The sequence below is a fragment of the Schistocerca nitens genome, chromosome 10 (genome assembly GCF_023898315.1).
Source record: "Schistocerca nitens isolate TAMUIC-IGC-003100 chromosome 10, iqSchNite1.1, whole genome shotgun sequence".
In the NCBI taxonomy this organism is placed as follows: domain Eukaryota; kingdom Metazoa; phylum Arthropoda; class Insecta; order Orthoptera; family Acrididae; genus Schistocerca; species Schistocerca nitens.
The window spans coordinates 116,292,595-116,318,813 of record NC_064623.1 but is presented as its reverse complement, the minus strand read 5'-3'; the positions used below and the strand labels follow the sequence as shown (position 1 = coordinate 116,318,813).

Here is a 26,219-nt window from a genome sequence, read left to right as displayed (position 1 = left end):
TCACTAAACTCCATCTAAGTGTCATCCTATGTATTCCTTGGTCTCAACCTGTATGGCCTATTCTGCGGTGTTTCTTTATTCAGTTGCTTTTCTAATTGGTGTAGCATTCCTGGATATTGCTTTCTAAAGGAAAATTTTAAAAGAGAGTTGGGAATTTCTACTTTTACTTTGCTACCATCAACTTCAGTTTCTTTCTTATCTGTGAGTATCTGAACACTAACTTTAGTACCACTAATGGCTTTTACTGTGACCTTGTACCACAAAGAGTCGCTCCCACCATGGACCGTTCTACTGAGTACCGATTTATCAAATGGATGATTAACCATTCTTTTACACTTGAGCTATAGTTCCTTTACCTGCTCCTGCCCAGTGCTAAATGTGTTTCCATATTGAGATATGACAATAGTGCCTCTGTATCTAGTTTACTGAACATATAACTGTTGCTACTAGTTTTAGCTGATCTTCTTTTGAAATCAGATTGCATTGTTAAAAAAAATTGTAAGAAATGAAATTTATAACAGAGCAAGTCAGAACCATCCAATGTAATATAATGTAACATAGCATAATATAATGTAATTTTTTTCCTTATTTGATTAAGTCGTTTGAGTAAGACACGTACGACTGTTACAGAAATTAACTGTTTTCTTATCCCAACAGGGAATTTTAAAGTCTGATTGTTCAAAATAAAATTTACAGATCACTGCTGCAGATCTACCTAAATTTAACCTGTTCTTGCAATTGAAGACTAATAATTATGATAATAAACTTAGTGAATTAATGTCACATTTTGTTATTATTCTAAGAGTACACATTTTGTTTCTGCCATATTGTGATAATTCTATGTAAAGAGGAAACTGTATAGGCAGGGTAAGCTACAGTGTTCTACTGACTTGAGTCCTCCAATGGTGCTATTCCCATATATCCCACTTGAGAACCTCTAGTAGCAATGTTTAGAAATCACAGGTGGAAAACCTGGTGATAATGGAAGTCAGAATCAGATTGGGAAGTGTGCTCAGACATCATAATAGAAGGTGGCTGCTCAAGATAACTGGCAAATTCAGGCAGTGTTTCTGTTGTCACAATGTAATCACTTATATTCTGTAAACTAGTTTCATAAGCAATTATTGTACTCAATGTTGCACCTGCACTTAACTCATTTCCTTTCATTCAGGTTGATGCCAACCCACTTGCATCCTCCAAGCAAGAGATGGAGTATGTATCTGCTAAGGAAGAAACTCCAGTAAGTACTAAAATTCACCTGTCTTCCAAGCTTGCAAAAAGTAACGTTGCTCTGCACAGAAACACATTGTCTTCTTGAGTGCTAGGTGATTCTGTCCCTCTGTTCTGAAGGAATGGCTGCCTCATTTTACAGTTGCTTGCTGGCCTGCGTGCTTTCTGCATTCTAATAGCTTACTCTTTACAACATAGCATTCAGCTGCAGCCTTTGCACACCTTAGGTGCAGGGAAAGCTCATAATAACCAAACACACATCATTATTGCAAAATCAACCAATAGTAAACCCAGGATGGAATAAAGACAATGTATGAAAATGGTAGATTGCTACTTACCTTACACTGGTAATGCTGAGCCACAGGCAGAAACAACAAAAAACAGTATGAAACACAAAAAGTATACTTTTGGCTGAAAGGCATCCTTCAGAAGTACACAACATATGCTCTCTCTCTCTCTCTCTCTCTCTCTCTCTCTCTCTCTCTCTCTCTCTCACACACACACACACACACACACACACACACAAGGCTCCACCATTGTGTTTTTAAACTGCAAGGATTACATTGCGGAGGCTCGATTCGTTCACCTACAAATCCTGCTCCAGTGATCCCATTCCAGAAATCTAACAGGATCTCTGGTCCCTCCTCAAATCCGTAGGCCCAGCGCAGAACCTTTCATCATAATCTGTCTCTCTCCTCACCTCTACCACTCCCCACACTATCTTCTACATGCTTCCTAAAGTTCATAAACCCAACCATCCAAGATGCTCCTTTGTCACCACTTATTGTGGCCCCACTGACAAAATATCTGCTCTCGTAGACAAAAACCTTCACTCCTGTTCCTTTACCACCTGGTGACCTCATCACTATTGATGCCACCTCCCTTTTCAGTAACATCACTAATGACCATGGCCTTGCTACTGTTGAAGACTATATTTCCCAACGATGACAGATTCTGAACCTACAACCTCCTTCCTGGTCACCTTCACAATCCTAAACTAACCTCCTGACCTTGTACAGAAAATGATCTCCCATGCCTTATCTCTTCAGTCACCCACCACTTTCCAAACTCCCACCTTCTGGTCACAGAGGAGCATTCCCCTCAGGACTCTGTACAACCCAGGACTGGAGCAATTGAATCACATTCTCCACCGGGGTTTTGATTACCTCTTGTTGTGCCTGGAAATGAGGAATGTGTGCCTACTATCCTTCCCACCTCTCTGACTCGTATTTTGCCACCCACTGAACCTATCCATGGTTCAGGAGATATCTGATATGATAAATACTGAAATGCGTGAAAAACTGCTGAATAGTGCATGATATTTAAATGTGTTACTACTCTCGTTGCAGCTCTATTCAGAGCACATTTGAAAGACAGTATCCACATATGTCACTGAATGTAGTATGAAATTAGATCATTGTATGACACTTATGTTAGTTCAAGGGATATGAGATATGTGAAAAAATGCCACATCGTGCATAGATTTTTAATTCACTTATTCTTTACTACAAAGAAACTTGCTGGAGTCGAGTCAATTTAGGAAATCCCTGGCATCTGGCAGCACTTTTGACTGTCTTTCAACTGTGAAACTGAAACAGCTATATCCAACGATAAGTCTGTAGAGCTGTGAAGAGGCATTGCCATAGAAATATTTACAAAATCACCAAGCAGGGCAATGCACTGGTTAGCATACTGGAATTGCATCTGGGAGCATGAGGGTTCAAACCCACTTCTGGCCATTCTGATTTAGGTTCTCTGTGATTTCCCTAAATCACTTAAGGCAAATGCCAGGATGGTTCATTTGAAAGGGCACAGCTGATTTCCTTCTCCATTCTCCCCTAATTGGAGCTTGTGCTCGATCTCCAATGACCGCATTGATGGGATGTTAAAGCACTAATCTCCTATTCCTCCTATTGTAGTCAGGGATAGCAGCTATGCTCAACATACAAAAACTGCCTGGGATTACATTTCTTAATTTGGATTTTGTACGTATACATTTGTACATCATGCATATTTCTTTGTACAACTGTTTCATAATTTTAGAGGTTCTTTTCACAAATACATGGAAATTCTGATAGCAAATTGACAAAATGAGCACTTGGGTTTTTCAGCTAGCTATCTATGTAAGGATCATAAATTTAAATTCTACATTTGTTAGCCCCCATCTCTGCTAAAAAAAAGCTATTAATTGCAAAAGACTCTAAATTAGAAAGAGCTGGCTGGCTCTGCATACATCATTGGCTGCACATTGTAGAAGGGGTAAAAAAGTTGGTTGGTGTTTATGATATGACTTAAGCATTTATACGAACACAAGGGTAACTCTTGTTTACTCCTTGTCATTGTTTGCAGAAGTGGGATGTGCCTGATGACCACGATAGTACGCATGATCCACAAAGCATCATCAAAGAGGTGAGTTGTTCTAATGTTGTGGTGGATAATTGCACTACATAATGTAGAATAGTAATTTATTTGTTCCCCATAGAGTATTTGGATTTTGAACATATATGCCACAAGTAATGTCATAACTTGCTGGAAACAATTACAGAAACACAGTTTATCTCAATTAAGTATGGGTAGTATGGTGCAAATGAAGATAATCTACTTCCCTAAAGTGCATTCATTAATACTTAAAACACTTATTACTAAGATATTCCTGTAGAGTGACTTCCCATTAGGTACTTTGGAAGCTTGTTAAACAATTTGATTCCTGTGTTACACAGTCTGTAGTTTGTATAGTGCCTTGCCAGGTGACACACACACACACACACACACACACACACGTGGACAGAGAAAATAAACAAACTTCAGTTGTTGCTATATCAAATCAAGTGAACATCAATGGTAACTACACACATCAGCAACATTAACTCTGTGTTCAGTGGAGGGAAAAAGTGTAACTTGTGAGTGGAGTAGTACAAAACATTTATTGTGTTTGTGTGTGCATTTCCACATCAGCAATTGTAAGTAAACACAAAATGTAGTCACAAAATGTCTGTGTACAATGAAATTACATTTCATAGATAACATGATTTGCTAACTTAGTAACAAAGCTCACAGTAACACCTTGTAGTTAAGATGACAAGCTACCACTGTACAGTAATGCAAAGTGGGCCCACTGAACTCCAATATTTGAAAACAATACTTTGTCAGCATCAAAGCAACAGCTCACAAACTCAGTTTTACTCACTACCTTGTTTGGAACATAACAAATGAAAATGGTTTACATCCTTACCATGCAGACAAGCCTAGATGAGAAAGTAGAAGATTATACAAGTTATGCCAATTTTTGTGCCTGAGCTGAGGGCAACATCAGTGCTCAACAATGTTAATATTCCATATGTCATCTTGTTTATGTATATGACAATTTTTACCATGGAAGCAGTATTTAATGTCCACAACTGTCGCCAGTATTAATATGAAAATCCTCATCAAATTCAGTAAATTGGTCACTATGATTTTTTGGCAATGTCTGGTCATCTTTATTGAGCCTTTTTTCCCCTCCTCCTTGAATAAGTGGATGCAATTATTAACAGTTCTTGCAAGTGGAATTGCCCAGAAAGTGTTCCTGTCCTAAGGTAACTCATTTATATTTTTATGCAAGATTTAGCTTTCACCTGATTTTTCTTGGTAACATAATCTAAGTGTACTATCACATGAAGTAGATTAAATTGATATTGTTAGAATGGTAATAATATATATTGTGCTTAACTTCAGTGCAGTATACAGAAGTCCAACATTCTAGTTGTTATTGAGTAACCTGACATACATTTTTTAATAGCTTCAGTTTTTATTTATTTTTCAATGGCAAAACACACACACACACACACACACACACACACACACACACACACACACACACACACCCTGTTTCTTTCACTCCTTCCAACAAAAAGCAGTGCCATGTTTCTATACAATGCAATGACCGGACAGTCACATGTTGTTGTTGAATGCTATCTGACTAAATACTGTACATCAGTTAAAAGTGTGTGGCTATTTATGAAATTTTTAATAGTACAGAGCAGTATTCAGTTGTTAGTTAACTTAACCATAATTGAATCAGTTAGTGTACAAAGAGTAATAAATTTCTAGTGGTATTTTTGTTTATTCAGACCTTGATATTTGAAAGTACTACTTTTTAAGAACATAGTAAGTACATAATAGTTGGCAAATTCCAACACTGTATTTTAAATTTGTAATTTCATACCTGTGTTCATTGTAACATTATTGTTAACACTTTCAGAGATACATTATGAATTCTTTACAGTGTTGTATTACTGAATTACAAATAATATTGTTCTTATTGCTGAAAATTTGTATGAAAACTCTTGATACAATGAGTGCATTTTGTTTACGAGCAAGTGTTAACAAAAAGTAAAATACTGTAAGAACTTATATCAGCACAGAATAAATATAAATCATACATATGTCATTTATTTACATCTCAGCATGGTGAAAAGAACATTGTTTTCTTAATAAATTAATGTAAGTATGTGAAATACACATGGCATTGTGTTATTTACTACATGAGAATTGCGTTCACCAGCACTACCCAACATTTGAATATATGTTATGCTCTTCACGTACACCAAAGGATGTTGTTGCAACAGAACAGTGTTCTACCACATACTACTCTGGCAGTCTGGTGACATTTGAGTCAAGTATTAGAGTGCAGGTAGATTGGGTGTGGTTGCTCCCCGCTCTGAGAGTGGCCTGTCAGATTGCTTTACTAGGCATTTTTATGTCGAGTTTCGTGAAAGATCACATCTACAGGACACCATTCAACATTCATTAAGAGCTGATTGCAATCATTTTTTGAGACAATGCTCATCATGTTAGACAGTTGCTGATGTTAACTTTGCACCAATGTCAAAGGCAGGAATTGTATGGCATGTGGGTAGATTAAATAACTAATGAGGGAGTACTGAATCAGACTGATTGGGGGGAGGTATTTATGGTAAGGCTTGAGTAAAAGGAGAGATTAGTCAAGGACACATTCTGTGGTGCCAAAAAAGTCAGTTTGGTAATAGGATGAAGTGTGAGGGGAAAATATTACAGGGGGGATTAAGGTTAGACAGTAGTAAGCAGGTTCAAACGTATGTGCATTTCAGTAGTTACACCGACATGAAGAAGCTTGCTCAGGATAGACTAATGTGAAGAGTTTCATTAGTAAACAGATGACACCTTGATGCTTAAGATCGTGTCCTATCAACAGATCCCTTCTCCTAATCAAGTTTTGCTATAAATTTCTTCTCTACAGTTTTATTCATTATTTCTTTATTAATTATCCAATGACCCCATTAATCTGGGGTGTTCTTCTGTAGCAGCACATTTCAAAAGTTTCCTCTCTTTTCTAGATGGTACTGTCTATCTCCCACCTCTCACTTCTGCATAAAGTTACACTTCAAATTTTTCAGAAAATATGCCTGCATTTTTGATCCTCTTTGCTTCTAAAATCTTCAGTTATTAAGCTCCCAAATTGCAAAACTTTTCTGTTTCCAATATCTCATTTTGCAGTCTTAGTCTCCCAACATCACCTTATTTAATTCAGCTGCATTCCATTACTATTCCGCAGTTAGACACATTAATCTGTACTCCTATTTTATTTTTCACTTGTGGACAGGCGCAAAAAAAAAAAGACAGAAAACTTTCCTAGATTTTGGACAAATGTTTCTTTTGCACTGGAGTATGCACAGGCGCACACACACACGTACATGTATGGCCTCATTGTGCACAATGGAGTGGGTGAGGGGAGAAAAGAGGCAGGGAGTGGGAGGGAGGCTTGGGGAAGGATGGCCGATGGCTTGTAGGGAGGAAGCAGGTGTGTGAGATAGGAATTTGCGACAACAGCACACGTCAACACACGTGACAATGTGATGATGTGAACGTGGTGACAGAATAGAGGAAGGAGAGACTGCAGGGAAGAGGGTGTTTGTAGAGGAGGGTAGTCAGAACCGGCACTCATAAATGATTTACATTCTGCTAGAACCTTCCATGCCTGTACTTATTTGCTCCTTATTAACATATGTTTCTGCTTGCAGACACACTCATGTAACACAGTGACATTATAAGTTATAGAGTGTAGCAGTCAGTGGTCCTTTTTTAGATTTTATTACACAAATCCAGATTTCGGCTAGTAGCTAGCCATTCTCAATGCACTGTTTTCTATTATCAGTGCATGTAAGTCCCTGTTGTCCAGGCATCAGTCACAGTTCTTTGAATACAGTAGTGCATTGAGAATGGCTAGCTCCTAGCTGAAATCTGGATTTGCATAGTAAAATGTAAAGAAGGACGACTGAGTGCTGCACTCTATAATTTATGTCACATGTCACCGAGTGCAACTACTTTAGTGCAACCACTTAAGGTTACCTGGCAGTGGCTTTAAACATTAGTTATGAATGTGATTTCATGAACTACCAGCCATATGTTTGCTACCATTTTTACATATTTTGATGCACTTCATCTATTATAAAGATGTGATAGAGAAGGCCTGTTTATTTGCATGGACTACAAATTGGAACTGTGTACATTGGAACACTGAGAGGAAAGGTAGAAGAGATGGTGGATATGATAGAAAGGAGAAAGCTTGATATTCAAGGCATGGGAGAGACAAGAAGAAGGCACCAGGGAACTGAGGAAAAGTTACAGATAGTATTGGAGTGAAATGAGGAAAACAAAAGGGAGTGGGAGCTGTTGTGAGCGATCTTCTAAAAGAAGAATTACAGAGGACAAGTGACAGGATAACGGAGAACAGAATTATCTATGTAAGCATAGACCAGATGTGGTTTAGATTCAAAGAAATAGTTGTGATAATTGAGAGATTTATACCAAATAAATTAATAAGATGTGGTACTGATATCCCATGGTAATGACATAGGAACAGTCGGTATTGTAGTCATAAACTGTCATAGTTGTGCTGGAAAAGAACCACAGCTCCAGGTGCTAATAGAAAGCACCAAATCTGAAATTGCTATAGGTACAGATATAACATTTTTCAGAAAGCATAGATTAAATACAGTTGGTGGTAGAGTGTTTATTGCAGTCAGAAGTAATTTACTTTGTAGTGAAACTGAAGTATATAATTCCTGTGACTTAGTATTGGTCGACATTATATGTGACAGTCGTAATAAATTAATAACTGGTTCCTTTTACCAGTCCCCAAACTCAGATGATACAGTTTTTGGACAGTTCAAAGAAAACTTGAGAGTAATTTCAAATAGGTACCATCAATCATATAGTTATAGTTGTTGGTGACTTCAGTCCACCATCAATATGTTGGCAGAGATACAAGTTTGAAGTTGGTGTTAGGCATAAAACATTGTCCAAATCATTCTGAATGCCTTCTCAGAAAATTATTTTGAACAAATAGGAGCTCACTTGCAGTGTAAATGTTTGCAAAAACATACTTGAGCTCTTAACAACAAATAATTCTGGCCAAAAAGGGCGCATCATGACAGGTACAGGGACTGGTGGCCACAAGATTGTTGTAGTTAGACTGAATACTGTAACATTCAAACCCACCAAAAAGAAACATAAAATACATCCATTTAAGAAAGCAGACAAAAATTCACTTGACACCTTCCTTAAGAGACAGTTACCATTCCTTCCTGTCTGATTGTATAAACATAAACCAGATGTTCAAATTCAGAGAAATATTTTCAATGGCAACTGAGTGGTATATACCAAATAGATTAATAAGAGATGATACTCATCCCTTGTGGTGCACAAAACAGGGCACAACACTATTGAAGAGGCAAAAAAAAAAAAAAAAAACAAAAAAAAAAGCATGCAAAATTTAAAAGAACACAAAATTCCTGAGATTGCCAAAGCTTTACAGAAGGTTGAAATTTAGTGTGAACTTCAATGCAAGATGCTTTTAATAGTTTCCACGGTGAAACTCTGTCTCAAAATCTGGCAGAAAACCGAAAGAGATTCTCATGATATGTAAAGCACAACAATGGTAAAATGCAACCAGTACCTTCACTGTACGATAACAATGGGGATGTTATCGAAGGTACTGCCAGTAAAGCAGAGTTACTAAACTTGGTTTTCTGAAATTCCTTCACAAAGGAAGATGAAGTAAATATTCCAGAATTCAAATCGAGAACAAGTGCTAACGTGAGTAATTTAGAAATAAGTATTCTCGGCGTAGCGAAGCAGTTTAAAACACTTAAGAAAGGAAAGGCTTCCACTCCAGATTGTATACCAGTCAGCTTCCTTTCAGAGTATGCTGATACAAAAGGTCCTTAGTTAGCAGTCATATCCAACCACTTGCTTGTAGAAAGATCTGTACCCTAAGACTGAAAAGTTGCAATAAGTCACACCAGTACCTACAAAAGGAAATGAGTAGTCTACTAAATTACAGACCCATATCACTAATGTCAATTTTCTGTAGGATTTGAGAACATATACTGTGTTTGAACATGATGAATCACCTTGAAGAAAATGATGTATTGACAAATAGCTAACATGGATTCGGAAAGTATCGTACTTGGGAAATACAGCTAGCTCTGTTTTTCATGAAGTAATGAGTGCTGTTGACAGGGTACATCAAATTAATTCCGTATTTTTAGATTTTCAGAACATGTTTGATACCATTCCTCACAAGTGAATTCTAGTTAAATTGTGTGTCTGTGGAGTATGATTTGTGTCCTGTCAGAAAGGTTCCAGTTTGTAATAACTTATGGAAAGTTACCATTTAAAACAGAACTAATATCTCATGGTCTCCGAGAAAGTGTTACAGGCGGCCCTCTGTTGTTCTTGAGCTATGTAAACCATTAAGGAGGCGATCTGGACAAGCCTCTTAGATTGTTTGCAGATGATGTTGTCAGTTGCCATCATGTAAAGTCATCAGTTGATCAAAATGAATTGCAAAATGATTTGGACAAGATATCTGTATGGTGCAGAATGTGACAATTGACTCTAAATAAAGAAAAGTATGAAGTAATCCAGCACTAAAAGCAATCTGCTGAATTTCAGGCACACAATAAATCAGTCAAATGTAAAGGCTGACAAATTATTCCATCATGGATTTTCCATTGTTTAAATTTAAATGCTGTAAACTCAACTAAATACAGGTAATTGAAATTTCAATGATCACATAGATAATGTTCTGGGGAAAGAAAGCAAAAGACTGTGATTTATTGGCAGATAACTTGCAAAACATAACAGGTCAAGTAAGGAGACTGCTTATACTATACTTGTTCTCCCTCTTCTGCGGTATTGCTGTATGGTGTGGGATTGGCATCAGATAGAGTTGATGGAGGACATTGAAATTTCATGAGAAGGTCCTGTCACAGCAAAAACACCTTTGTTTTAATGACTGCAACACCAATTCACATATCACATCTGTGGCAATCTCTTCCTTATTTTGCGATAATACAAAATGAGCTCCCTTTCTTTCAATTTTTTCTATCACCACCTTTCTCCTCAGAATGTGAAAATATTTTTTGATGCCCACCTATTTAGGGAGAAATTATCACCATAATAAAATAAATTAGGGATCATATGAAAAGATTTAAGGGTTTGATTTTTCCATGCACTATTAGAGGGTGGAACGGTAAAGAAGTACCTTAAATGTGGTTCTATGAATCCTCTGCCAGGCACTTAATTGTGAATTGCAGTTAATCATGTACATATAGACAAGGGAAAGAAGTATGGAGGTGGTTCAGATGTATGCCACTCAGGTGGGTTACACATGTCAAGAGGAGGAGGAATTTGAGGAAACTAAAAAATCTTTTGAATGGACAAAGTTATGGGCGACTTGAATGCAGATGTAGGGAGTGAAAGCCAAGGGTATGAAATGTACTGGGAGCTGAAGGATGGGGGAAGTAGAAATGAAGAAGGAAACAGTTTTCTGGAATTCTGCAAGAGAAATGGTTTAGTGATAGGTAATTCCTGGTTGCAGAAGAAAGAGAGCCACGAAATAGTGTGATACAGAATGAATCTAACACACAAATCTTTGGTGGATTATGTTCTCTGTGACTGGGAAACAAAGAGGACTGTAATGGATATAAATGTACTACCATCTGACGCACTGGATAGTGACCACTGGCTACTAGCGATGAGCATGAGAATCATGAAGGAATGGAGGAAGAGAGAGAACCAGGAATGGAGAATTAGAGTATGGAAACTGAAGGAAAAGGAAGTGAGGGAAGAATACAGTGAAATTATAAGGGAAAGGTTACCAAACAATGAACTAAAAGCAGGAGAAGAGGAATGGAGCGCAATTCAAAAGTGCTATGGTTGAAGCTATGGTAGGTGTATCTGGATGAACAATTGGCAGAAACGTTGGAAAGTACACCATGGCAGAATGAAAATGTCAGGGTGGTAGTGGGAAGGAGGAGCAAGGCCTTCAGATTGTGCTTCTTAGAAAGGACTGAATTACCAAGAGAGAAATATCAGAAAAAGAAGAAAGGGGCACATAAGACAGTGGCTGAGGAGAGAAGAAACTGGATGGAAGAATGGATAAAGATGATACAGGAAGTTAGCAGCAGAAGTAAGAAAGTACCATATGGAATGGTCAAAAGTAAGAGGAGAGGTTTGAGAGAAGATGTAACGATGATGGATAGAAATTGGAAGGGGGAGGGAAGGAGAACTTGACACGGTAAAAAATGGAAATGGTGCTGGGCAAGATGAAAGGAGGAAAGGCACCAGGGATGGATGAGGTAAGTATCGAATTGGTAAAGGCGGCAGGGGACGGTGATGATGTGGATTGAGAAGACTCTAGAAGACTATAAGAGGGCACTAATTGTCCTTGTATTCAATAAAGGTAGTAGGGAGGATTATAGGAACTACAGGGGAGTCACACTGATACCATACTGTGCCAAGGTATATGAAAAGATCCTGGAGAGCAGAATCTGGACAAGGGTTAAGAACACATTGAGAGGGGAACAGCATGGCTTCAGACCTGGGGAGGTCAACTGTTGACCTCATATCTGCAATGAGGCTGCTCTAGTAGCACCAATATGAATTTGGGGGAGACCTTGTGGTGGCCTTTGTTGCTATAGAAGAAAGTTCTGGGAAGCACTGGAAAAAAGACAACAAGCATAGTGGAGAAGGTGTACTGTGGAAGTCTGAGTTGTGTGAAAATGGAAAATGGAAGAATAGATTGGTTTATGCAAACAAGTGGTGTTAAGGGCTGTGCATTGTTATATTTCCTCATCATGGATGAGGTCATGACTGTGATGGTAGTAAAAAACTGGAGAAGACAAGATGAAAGAAATGGTGGTCATGGATGACTTGATGATAATCTGGGGAAATAGGGAGGAAGAGATTCAGTAACAGCTGAATGCTTGGGAGAGAACTGTGGGACAGTATGGAATGAAATTTAATGTAAACAAATGTGAGATCCTGTTACAGCTGGAAGGAAAGATAGATCAACTAGTGGGATAAAGATTGGAGGTGAACAATTGAAGAAAACTGAAGTGTCGAGTACTTGAGAAGTGTGACAGAGGAAAATAGAAGAAATGAGAAAGAGATCAGTGAATGTGGGAGACAGGTAGAAACATTCCTGTGAAGTGTTAGGAGCCTGGGTTGGATCAAAGACCTCCCACAAAAAAAGAGATGTAAGCATATTACAGGCATGTGAAATGAATTTCCTCAAAAGTAGGCTAGGAGAATAAAATGGTAAGGGAAATAGTGAAATAGGAACCCCTGCAGAGACATCAAGGCTAAGATGGAATGGTCAGCTAAAGAGAGTGGACAGCAAGAGGATTCCCAAGAAGATAAATCAAATGGAGGTGAGAAGGAAATGACCTAGAGGAAAACCAAGGGGGTAAATGGCTGAAAAATGTGGAATGTGCTGAAAAGATAGGCGAGGAGCGGACCAGAGTGTACACAGAAGATGGTGGGAAAGCAGGACTAGATGGGGAGCCTTTCGTTCCAGACAGACTCAGCCAGAGGCAGGAAACTGTTCATCTTCATGATGATTATGACGACGATAATGATATGATACTTGATGTAATTATTCTTCATCTTTGATAACTCCTCTCTTTCATCAGTGCAAACTTACCACTTATGTAAGTGAACGCTGTCACATGATCCCAATGTCATTAACACCTATATCTGAACTCCCTTGAATATTTACATATGCTTAAATGAACTCTGACAGGTCAACATTGTCACCATTTTCTGTAAATGAAGTGCAAAATAATCAGTAAACTCACAAATGGCTGACCAAAGATTTTTTTCTAGACTCTGTAGTAGTTAATTCTGCAACACGGTCCCATGCGGCTGTCATAACATAAATTTTGTCTTCGACATTTATCAATTTCAAATTTTTTATTACACCATTTCCGCTCCTTTTCATGAAGCTTATGCATCAGCTGTATCTTATACAAGGTCCGGCAGAAAAACCTCCCCTTTAAGGAAAGCTAATAAAAACAAAACCAAATAAGGTAGAACAATTTTATTTATACTAAATAAAAGTACATATTATGCCATTTTAGAAAATACTCTTATGGTCTTACTTTTTAAATAAAACATCCCTTAAATGGCTTCCTGCACTGTCGACACACTGATTGAGTCTTTCCCTGAAGTTATTCATTACTCTTTGAGTCATTTCAGGTGGAATAGCTTCAACCTCTTGTGTAATTGCTTCTTTCAGGGCTCGTAAAGATTGTGGACGTTGTTCATAAACTTTTGCTTTTAAATAGCCCCAAAGAAAGAAATCACAGGGCGTTAAGTCCGGCGATCGTGGGGGCCAGCCAATGTCTCCACGCAACGAGATCACATGTCCAGGAAACATTTCCTTCACCAATGCCAGTGACTGCCGCGCTGTGTGGGCTGTAGCACCATCTTGCTGGAACCACACGTTCTCTATTTCACCAAAAAGCTCCCTTAGTTGCGGTTGGAGAAAGTCGCGGAGCATGGCACAATAGCGTTCACTGTTGACGGTTAAATTCCTGTCATTTTCTTCGAAAAAGTAAGGACCGATCACTCCGGAATTGTAAACAGCACACCATACTGTTACTTTAGGGCTATGAAGTGGTCGTTGATGAAGTTCTTGGGGATTGTGTTCACACCAGTACCTGCAATTTTGGCTGTTCACTGTTCCGGCAAGGTGAAAGTGTGCTTCATCAGAAAAAATCACAATATCGTTGGGACGAATGTTCTGAAGAAGGTCTTGGCACAAACTTACACGGACACCACAGTCTCGTTCACTCAGTTCCTGCGTAGTTACAATTTTGTAAGGATGCATTTTAAAATCTCGATGCAAGATTCTTCTCACACTTCGATCAGATATCCGTAATGCTGCCGCATGCTTTTTAGCGGATCGTCGAGGAGATTGTTGAACTGAAGCTCTAACTGCATCAACATTTCCGGGGCCTGTTGCAGTCCGTGGTCGTCCAGGTGGTTTCCTTTTTAATGCGGAACCTGTCTCACGAAAGTTAGCAACCCAAGAATAAATTGTTTTCTTATCGGGAACAGGGTCCCGTCGTCCGAGCGCAAAGCGAACGCGAAAAGCACGTTGAGTATTAATAGGCGATTCGCCATTTCGAATAAAATCTTCCACTACGAAGGCACGATGTTCACCAGACCATGCCATGACGTACACTGAAAACGGCACGTAGGCAGCTACTTAACGACGCGCCCTCCGCCACTCTGCTCCTTCTACTGTCCGCTGCACGTTACTTTGTAATCGGGGAGTTTTTTATGCCGGACCTGTTATATGTGCATAACATTTTCCAGATCTTATTGGTCCAGTGGTTGTAACAGATCTGTTATTTTAGGCTGCAGAAATTTCACACTGATGCCACCACTGACCCGTTCTTCTACATGTGGGTGTAGCAGAGCATTGTCAAGTGACATTATGGCCTCCAGAGACAAATCTTCCTCTTTTAGAGATTTTATTACACTTGGCACAAAATCTTCAAAGAATCAGGTTTCAAAAAGCAAACTGTCCATCTATAGATTCGCCCCGCCCCGCCCCTGCCCGCCCCTCCCTGCCCCTCCCCGCCCCTCCCCTTTGCACTGGTAACATTGCTTGACCAATCCGCAGACATCCTTATACAAGGTTGGCCAAGTAAGGTGTTCCCTGATTCTAGCTAAAGTCTTGGCCAGACCCAAGTGTCCACCAACCACCGAATTATGGAAGACAGCAGGAACCAGCTCCGTAGGAAGACAAATCTTTTCTCTGTTATCTCTCTTAGTGCGATAGCAGACAATCCCTTTATGGACACAATACCCTGGCACCTCCTTCCCCTCGGCAAGCTAGCCTTTAATCGCAGCGATGTGTACATCCTGCTCTTGCCTTTCATGAAGGTTACCAAAGAGTTCAGGAACCTCGGATAAAATACCCATTGCCCAACTACAGGGTTTGACCCCAACGGCTTCCTGCTCATTACTAGTCCCTTCGTCAAACATCCTGCTTAGAGCATCGGCGACAGAGTTCTCCGTTCCTTGAATATGTCGGACCGTGAATCTAAAGGCTGATATTCTAACTGCCCACCGAGCTATTCTACCAGTTCTCCTGGGGTGCGCCAAGACCCAACTCAAGGCCTGGTTGTCTGTCTCCAGTAAGAAAAGCCTATGCTCAAGGTAGAACCTGAACCTGTCAAGTGCAAATAGAACGGCAAGCGCCTCCAACTCATACACGGAATATTTGAGCTCCGCTGGAGAAAGCATTCTTGAAGCATAAGCAATAGGACCCTTCTCACCATGACCTTCTTGCAGGAGAACGGCGGCTACGCCTGAAATCGAAGCATCAGTTTGAACTACGAAGGCCTTACGAAAATCGGGGACAGCAAGAACAGGTGGGTTCGCCAGAGTGGCCTTGATTGCCTCAAATGTTGACTGCTGGGACTCACCCCACTGAAATGCTTGATTTTTCTTATGCAGAAGATTCAAGGGCGCAGCCAACTGAGCGAATTGGGGTACAAACTTCGTAAAGAAGTTCGCCATTCCAATAAAGCGAGCAATTGCCCTTCTATTCTTTGGAGGAGGAAATTTTTGAAGATCCTTAGTCCTGTCCTTATCAATACAGACCCCACCGGCCGACACCAAGTGCCACAGGAATGAAATCTCCTTGGATGCTAACTTAATCTTAGATCGTTTGATGGTAAGACCCACACTACGCAAGCGTAGAAGGACCTGTTCAAGGTGTCGAAGATGCTCCTCAAGACTCGCACTAAAAATTACCACGTCGTCAAGATAATTCTAAAGAAATTTATACTTCACATCGCTTAAGACATTATCCAACAACCTAGAAAGGACGGCAGCACCGGTAGACAGACCAAAAGGCACTCTATTGAACTCGAATAAGCTCCAGTCAGTGCAAAATGCAGTGACTGGTTTAGACTGCTCAGTAAGAGGAATCTGGTAGTATGCCTGGTTCAAGTCGAGTACAGTGAAGATCTTTTCCCCCGCAAACCAAGTAAAGCAGTGATGTAGGTCTGGCAATGGCACTGATTCCAAAACTACCTTCTGATTAAGCTGCCTATAATCAACAACTGGCCTGTAGCCTGAATCCCCCTTGGGGACCAGGAACATGGGCGACGAATAGGCAGAAGTGGATGGTCTAATTATCCCCTGTTTTAACATTTTATCTATAATACGACGCAAAGCACCATTGAAGTAACACTGTTCACGTTTACGTCGCACTTCACTTAGCGTAGACTGGGACTGTGTCCTAGGCATGCCCGATGTTAACTGACTGGGCACGGCCCGTGCTGCCAGAGTTGTTGTTGTTGTTGTCATGCCGGCAGAGGTCGCGTCTGAATTCTCGCGTGCCCTCTGGTGGACGGCACTCTACTTGCGGCAACTACCGTCTGTGACGTGCCGTGCCAATGTGCGCCTCCCGCGATCTTTCTGGTGGCTACTACACTCCTCCTCCTTCAGGGGGTGAAGCCACTGTGATCCACTGCGTCGGAAGGTGGAGCGTCGGGCAGGAGCGATGACCTCCACATCCATTGGATGGCCAGAGTCGAGGGGATCTGCCAACCCTCGAGCTGGAACCTTCGAATACGGCTGGAAGTGACCCACACGAAGAGGCCCCCGTTGTCCCACAACCGGAGCTCGGGACAGAACGGGTGACAAGCTGTCGAACTCCGGATCCTGTTCCACCTCGGGAGGGGCAAGACCCAGCGGCGGGGATGAAGGGGAAGGGACGACCACAGGTGAACTAGCCCCCTGAGAAACCGGGCCTGCTAGGGGGGCTGGCTCTCACTGGGGCATCTCGAATGATGGCGATGCCGGTGCTGGAGCTACTGGAGGCTGCCAAGGCTGAGAACCATCGCAGTGCGGCAGAGTCACAGTGGGGAGAGGAGGTAACGTCCCCTGTGAAACCAATACAGGTGCCTGCAATGGGGAAGCCGGTGTCCGAGAGGTCGGAGGGTGGGTGCCCGAACGTGGACGTAGCTGATTTTGGTGACGACGTACCACCCGATCCCCCGCCTGCAAGGTATAGAGCCGGCGGCCATTGCGGCGCAGGACCACCGCCGGTATCCAACATGGATTGCGACCAAACCCACGGGCCCAGACCGACATACCCAGTGGAAAGCCAGGTACTCCGTTTTGTGAAGACTGGCGAGGACCAGGCCGGAGGAGGTGCAGCAGAGTCCTAGGTTGACGCCCATGGAGGAGCTCTGCGGGGCTGCGGTCGCCCATTGGTGTGGTCCGGTATGCCGTCAAGAAAAACGTCAAGGCTTCCTCTGCAGGAAATTCGTGCACATACTTTTTCATCTGCGTCTTAAATGTGCGCACCATGCGCTCAGCTTCCCCATTCGATTGTGGATGGAAGGGGGGAGAGCAAACGTGCCGAATACTGAAGCGCCTACAAAAATCCTGGAAGGTCTGTGAAATAAACTGCGGTCCATTGTCTGAGACCAGGGTGATTGGCAGACCTTCCACAGAAAAGATTTTTGTTAGTGCCTGGATTGCAACTTCTGAAGTGGTTGAGGAGCAGCGAACCACATATGGGAATCGGGAATAAGCATCAATGACAATGAGCCAAAAGCCATTGAGAAACGGGCCCGCAAAATCGATGTGAACACGTTCCCATGCTTGGGTTGCCGATGGCCATGAAGAGAACGCTGCCCTGGGAGATGCTTGTTGGCTCGCACACTGGGAACAGGCGGCCACCAAGTGCTCAATTTCTCTGTCAATACCGGGCCAGTACACATGTCTGCGAGCCAAGGTTTTAGTACGGGAAACACCCCAGTGCCCCGCATGTAATAACGTGAGGACCTCCCTTCGTAAACCTGCAGGAACAACCACGCGAGGAGCTGTATCATCGGTAGCCAGAAGGAGAACTCCTTCCAAGACCGAGAGGCGATCTCGTAGAAGAAAATAATTACGAAGAGGGTCCGAGGCCCGGCCCGTAGGGCGGGAGGACCACCCCTGCTGAATGAGGCGAACTACTTGCTGGAGAACCGGGTCAGCCGCCGTTTCCCTGGCGACTCGAGAACTAGTGATCAGGAAGCCATTAACTGCTTGGCGGGAAGCCACATCCAAATGAAAACACATAATCTCCTCTCCATCGAACGTAGGATCCGGGCCCACCGGAAGACGGGAAAGAGCGTCGGCGTTGGCATGCTGTCCTGTAGGGCGAAAATGAATGTCATAATGGTACTTAGAGAGGAACAAGGCCCAGCGCTGTAGTCTGTGGGCCGCCCTATCCGGAATCTGAGAGGCGGGGCCAAATAACGATATTAACGGTTTATGGTCAGTGATTAACTGAAACTTCGTGCCATACAAGAAAGGGTGAAACTTGGTAACAGCGTAGACAATGGCCAAAGCCTCTTTTTCCACCTGGGAGTAATGGGCCTGCACGGAACTAAGCATTTTCGACCCAAACGCGAGAGCTTGCTCGGAACCATCTGCGTTGCGATGGGCCAGGACCGCCCCCACCCCATACTGCGAAGCATCTGTAGCCAGGACCAACGGCTTATGGGGATCAAAAGTAGCCAAACAAGGGGCTGACGTGAGGAGGCCCTTCAACGAGGTGAACGCTCGCTCGCATGCAGGCGACCAATCAAAAGGAACACCCTTGTGCAGAAGGCAGTACAGGGGGTGGGCTATAGTGGAAGCCCTGGGAATGAACCGGTGACAAAATGACACATGCGACTAAGACCATGCAGGGTAGCGGCCCACACCCGGTAAGACTGATGGGGCTGTTTCTTGCATTGATAGAACTCGACCCTAGCCGCCACAACATGCGTGTGGCGGCGATAATATGAAGACAGCAACGAACACAATGCGTCAAAAGACAAGGACGAGGGTTCCTGCAACGGCGCTAGCTGCCGCAAAACTTGATACAGCGAGGGAGATATCCAAGACAAGAAGAGAGCACGACATACCTCCGCATCGGCAACATGAAACGCCTGGAAATGCTGCCGAAGGCGATGTTCATATGCGTCCCAATCCTCCGCAGTCTCGTCATACGGGGGAAAGGGAGGAGGGAACTGCGCCGGAGCAGACGGCGTGGAGAGCAATGCCGTAAGCAATTGTTTCATGGTGGCCATGAGTTCCGTCTGCTGCGCAACCAAAACTCGCACCAAATCCTCCATGCCGTGGAGAAACTGCGAAACCGGAACAACGACGCAACACGCGAAAGAACGACCCTACTCGTCGCCAATTGTGTAGTAACACTGTTCACGTTTACGTCGCACTTCACTTAGCGTAGACCGGGACTGTGTCCTAGGCATGCCCGATGTTAACTGACTAGGCACGGCCCGTGCTGCCGGAGTTGTTGTTGTTGTTGTCATGCCGGCAGAGGTCGCGTCCGAATTCTCGCGTGCCCTCTGGTGGACGGCACTCTACTTGCGGCAACTACCGTCTGTGACGCGCCGTGCCAATGTGCGCCTCCCGCGATCTTTCTGGTGACTACTACAACCATCTTAGGGGGCGACAGGCGATAAGGCGGCAGCCTTACAAGAACATCATCAGTTAATTGTATCTTGTAACATATACGGTCAGTCACCCCTAACTCATCAGTTAACACATCAGGGAACTGGCTCAAGAGCCCCAAAATGCTTTCTCGCTCCCCCTTCTCCAGTTGACTGACACCAAAGCCGGAATCAGACACCAAAACCTTATTAACACCCGATACCCTCTGGCAAGAGCACAACGAAAACTCCCTATTAGGACAAAAATTAAAGAAAAACTTCTTAGCAGCATAATTCAAAATCATGCTGGTATGCATCACATCCGAGCAACAGACGAACAGCAAGATTCTTAACCACCAACAATTCGACAGGCCAGGAAAAATCACCTACAGACACACTCCCCATACAGCAACCTACTAGAGGTAACACCATTGACAACACGATATCCCTGTAAGGCAAATCGCAAGGAGGGTAAGCGACACTTCTGTTTATTATCCAGATAACACTGGTAATCCAACAAAGAAAAACTACTTCATGAATCCAACAAGGTGCAGACTGGTTCGTGGTTAAGGAAGGCACAGATCAACGGCAAGGACTGACCGAACACGGCCCTTATCCATTTGCAAGACCTCAAATGTGGTTTATCGCGTCCAGTACCTCCCAAAACTTGGCGTCAGCTTCTTGGATGTGGCTTCCTCTGCTCAGGACATTCATGCACCAAATGATACAAAGCACCACAACGGAAACAAGTGCCTCTTTTACCTGCCATCCTCGATCCCCCACTACGGTTATGCTGACGGTTAGAGAAATTGGGCACTGGGTTCCCGGAACTTACATTTCGACTCCCAACACATTCTCCTACACAGGTCTGCGTCCCCGCATGACCTGCCCCACCACGCCTACTGTCAGCATAACGTAATCCTTCAATGGTCAACACGAGCCTATCTAGATCCCGGAAGGACATGGGCTTATTGGCAAACATTATTCACGACCTATCCTCGGGCCTATTACCTTACAAAATAATGTCTATCGCCTCTCCTTCAACAACATTTAGATTCAGAGCTTGTATGAGAACCCTAACATCCTCAATATACTGCTGGAGTGTCTGAGTCGACCTCTGAACCCGGCGGTAGTACTGGTTAACTAAATCTGCTCTCATGCGTTTGGTCAAGCGACTATCAATAATCCTCCTACGCAAGTGCGACAAGCCCTCTCCATGCTCCAAGACTTGACCAATGATAGAACTCAACATTCCTTCACACAAGAGATAAATAAACTGCAAAATAGTACGATGTGTCACCTCTAATATATCAGCTTGAATTTCCAAACGTACTAATAACCATAGAACTTTGACAACACCGGGCAACTCATCCAAGGTCAGTTTATTTATTCCATGCACAAATACGAGCAAAGGGTTAGGTAGCTTAGCAAAGGGCTCAGGGGGTCAAGGATTAGTCCTAACGCCACCACCTGCTGGATCAGACTCATCCCCCCTGCGGTAAACTAACTCTTCAACATGCCCTACACTCTCTTCAAGGCAACCTACCGCATTAAGTTGAGTCTGCAACTGCATTACCTTCCTGACTAATTGTCCAATAGTAGTACTTTGCTCCGGAGTAGCCGGCACTTGTTCTAAATCATGCAGTCTACCCGCCCAGTGATTGAGATGGGCTTGAATATGACCGATCTATTTGCGAGAAGGATTATTACCACCCATAAACTCCAAATTGTCTTGCACACTTGAAAGGGACATGCTACACAACGCAAGCGTGGCACCTACCTCACCGACGCCCTCTACCATTGCGCACACCGGCTGGTCCAAGACGCCCCGTAACCGCGCGCTCAACTCGGCCACGGTACCATCAGAAGGAGCCCCACGAACCTCCAACTTATAAGCTAGCTGCTCTCTGCGCAAATAACCGATACCCGGGCAACTCCTCAGCTGCGAGTGGCTCGTCTGCTCAGGATGAAACATTTTTACAAGAGAAAGTATGCACTCCAAACAAATTTCAAACATAATGCTACCTAAGCTCGCAATTGTGAATAGTGCTGCTAGCACACGTAACCCAGACACAACCACACTCTGCTACCATTGTACTGGTAGATAGGACAGCTTGGCTGTGGAAGTGGAAGGGTAGCCCACAACATAGACAGACAACAGTATTCACAATTACAAGCACCCAAACTTTAATGATCTTCCAGCAATAAAGGCTCTTAACAAATCTCAATTAAGCAAGGACATAAACTTGGTTGCAAACATATGTTAACTTTCAACCAGTGAATAACTCCAATAAAGAATTACCAATCAATAAAACGTAGATAAAGGACTGCTTTACAAGAATGCTTAAATTAAGTAAAATCATGAAAGCTAAGTTACAAATTTTATGTTAAGCTTCAACAGGTGAATAACCCCAATAAATAATTCTCATTTAAATAAAACATAGATAGGAAAATCCCTTACCAAAATGCTTGAATTGTGTAAAATCATGAAAAGCTGAGTTACAGCTTTTCTCACAAACTACTTAGGAATTTACAGCAAATAAACAAGTTTGATCTGTTTAATCAGAAGGTTACTGCCAAGTCCAAGCAACTGAAGCCACTCAGAGCGGACTACCGCCACAACGCTGGTCATCAACTGACATCGTCACGGCCCAGTGGCCACCGTGCTAAAACAGACTAACGTTTCGGTAAGTGACCGACAGCAACACAGGAGTAACAGTGACTGAAAGTCGGCGTACGCCTTACGAAACGCGGCACACCCTGAAGTTGGAGCAGGCGCAGCTGACTAGCGACCATACAACCACGAACAAACAAATCTCACGCTGCTTGTACTAACGCAGCAAATGATAGCGAGCAACAAGACGCCACATGCAAAGCAGCAACCGTGCCTACCCCTCGACCACAGAATGTGCCCTGTCTCCTTGTCTATGGTAATACAATTTATAGCATACAAGAAATGATTTAATAATGGCATTAGTTCAACACAAGGTCAGTGAACAGTTAGGTCCAGTAAAGATTTACCAATGGATTTACCTTCCAACCAACTTCCGAACCACAGGCGGAAATTAGTAAACTTGGCATATGTTTTCACCAGACCGATAAACAAGAAATCAAATTAAACAGTTGCCAAAAATACAGTCACGATACGCAAGCCCTTCAAGACCTTGCTATCTTACTCACAGTTATCATTAACGGCGAAACGTACACAAATGAATGACAAGAAATTCACCATTGAAAGCAAAAAAACAACACACCACAAAGGTTAAATTAATTAATTTGCAGACAAGCCAGTCACTGAAAGCTCAGTTTCACAAGAGTAGGACTAACCTCACTCAGCAGCAATACATTTGTGTGCGTGATAACTAGGTTGCCCAAACAGGACTCCAAAACCCTAAACAACAGGTCACACGTTAGCTGTCTTGTTCTCGGATACTAGGCACCACCGGGCTAAGACAATCGCGACGAAAAAAAAAAAAAAAAAAAAAAAAACTCTGAAATTACAGCTGCCTGCAGCAAAACAAATGAGTCATGGTGCATGAACTTAAAGCACAAGCCACTGTTCCAGTCGGAGCGTAACCTTTTCAATGCACATACAGACAGAACAACACACGTGGGCAAAAGGGAGCAGCAGATACGTACCAAGCAAACTATACTGCGCCAAAATGCGACCCACGTCACGTCCACAAACCGGAGCACTGCTCCCAGAGCTGGTATCTGCTCGCTGGACTGCCGCAACGCTCTGTCCCCCGGAAAGCGATGCTGACTGCCGCCTTGCTCAACGCTCCCTTCTCAGCCATGCACAACAACTCTTCTCTTCTCGCCTCAGAGTGCGGCCGCAATGTCCGTTCTCTCCTGCCATCCACCCCAGACTCCCGTACTCGTACTCCCTCCCTCGTTAGGACCCGCTCCGACAGGAGGCGCTCGCGATCGCACATAGTGCCGACCTCAACCAGAGGAGTAATTGATAGCGTCTTGCGCCCGAGAGCTGCGCCACGGCTCACATAGGCTTATATAATGCTGCCAGGAACACCATTACAGTGTCTGATTACTTTGTGAAGCAAATATGCCTGTCAAATAAAAACACAGGTTTTGTTGCTTTACAGCCTGAGTATGCTACTTCTAATAGACAAATATGGAAAATGTCATTTTCTTTTTCACATTATACAGTAATCTATGGAAACACATCTTAAGTGTGGTACTGTATTATCTGTAAAAATCAGTACACATTATCCGTTTGAACTTGCTTACTGTATTTAAGCCATGGACTGCCTCTTCCATTTTTATCCCACAAACTTCTTTCCACTACTGAACTGTTGTTTCCTGAATCCTTGTGGGTGTGTCCTATCTACCGATCCACACATCCAACTGTTTATTAATCTGTAGCACCACATTTGAAAAAGCTTCTATTCTCTCCTTGCCTGTCCTGCTGATTGTGTAAATTTCACTTCCATGCAAGGCTACACACTATACACTTTCAGGGAATAGTTTACATTAGGTGGTTCAAAATTCCTTTTCTTCACAAATGCTGTTCTTGCTATTGCCAATTTGTATTTTATCTCCTCTCTGTTTTGCCCATTATCACTTTCCTTGCTATCCTAATAGCAAAACTTTGCTATTATTTCCTAATTAATTCCCTCATCAATTGCCTGATTTAATTTGACTACCTTCCTTTACCCTCATTTACTTTTATTGATATTCAGGTTATACCCTCTTTTTGAGCCAATATTCATTGTATTCAACTGCTTTTGCAAGTTCTTTCCATCCCTGACATAATTATGATGTAACTGGCTAACAGAAATGTTTTAATTTCTTGCTTGCGCCTTAATTCCTCTCCAAATTTCTCCTATGTTTCATTCACTGCTTGGTCAACTTACAGACTGAACATTATCAGGGAGAGGCTACACCCTTGTCTCATTATCTTCATCTACTTTTTCGCTTTCATGCCTTTTGACTTTTATAACTCTGGCCTGGAGTCTGTAAAGGTGCAAATAACTTTTGACTCCTTGTATTTTATCCCTGCCACCTTCTGAATTTCAGAAAGTGTATTCCAGTCAACACAGTCAAAAACTTTTTCTAAATCTGCAAATGCTGTAAATGTAGGTTTGCCTTTCTTCAACCTATCTTGTAAGATAAATGATAGGGTCAACATTGCCTGTTGTGTTCCTTCATTTCTCTGGAATGTTTACTGATCTTCCTCAAGGCTGCTTCTACCAGTTTTCTGTTATACTTTAAGTAATGTATGTTGGACTTTTTCAACCATGACATATTAGATGGTTCAGTAATTCTTGCTTCTGTCAGTACCTGCCTGTTTAGGACCAAAATTATTACATACTTTTGCATATCTGAGGGGTTTTTATTTGTGTGATAATCTTGCGCATGAGGTGGAATAGTTTTGTCATGGCTGCCTATTCCAAGAACTGAAGACTGTGTAGAAGCAATAGGTCATCTACAACCTGGACAGATTCCTGACTGCAGCTCTAAAGATTGAAGAAAATTAAAGAAAAGCAAAGAACCTGCAAAATTATTTGGATGGAATGAATAGTATTTGAAAAACTAATGATGTTAGAAGTAAACAGCATATAAAATTCTGAAAAGTCTTCTCTATAAGTATTCTTATGGAATGTTGCTGTATATGGAAATAAAGGTGGACGACGATCAGGGCAAACAAGCAGAGAATATAAGCTAGAAGCTTCTGAAATTTATTGCTACAGGAGAATGCTGAAGATTACATGGGTATTTGAGTAAACAAAGTGGTGGTAAATCCATTTTGGGAGAAAATAGCGTGGTGGTACAACCTGACTGAAAGAAGTGGCTGACTGATAGGACACATTTTGAGACATCAAGGGATCACCAATTTAGTACTGAAGGGAAGTTGGGGGAAGGGGGTTAAAAGTCATAGAGGGAGACCAAGAGATGAATATAGTTAGCAGATCCAGAAGGATGTGGGTAGTGGTTGCTGTTCAGAGATGAAAAGACTTGCACAGCGTAGGATAGTGCAGAGAGGTGCATCTAGTTAGTCTTCAGACTAAAGACCAGAGCTACATTATTTAGACTCACTATTGTACAGTTTTACAGATTAGCAGCACTCTTGCAGAAGATGTGCTTAAGTCAGATAAACTCAATAAATTCTAATCACAATATTTGTTGTGGAATTAGTTCCATAGC

General features: G+C 42.3%; 1 protein-coding gene across 7 annotated transcripts in view; it reads left to right on the top strand.

Annotated features, from left to right (window-relative positions):
• Positions 1-26,219, top strand: part of LOC126210600 (zinc finger protein 501-like) — a 137,057-nt gene that overhangs the window by 17,573 nt on the left and 93,265 nt on the right. For all 7 annotated transcript variants that reach the window (XM_049939880.1, XM_049939885.1, XM_049939882.1 and 4 more), the window contains 2 exons: positions 1,172-1,240; positions 3,580-3,639. In XM_049939880.1, coding sequence (XP_049795837.1) covers positions 1,172-1,240; positions 3,580-3,639 — 129 coding nt within the window. The remainder of the gene's footprint in view (positions 1-1,171; positions 1,241-3,579; positions 3,640-26,219) is intronic.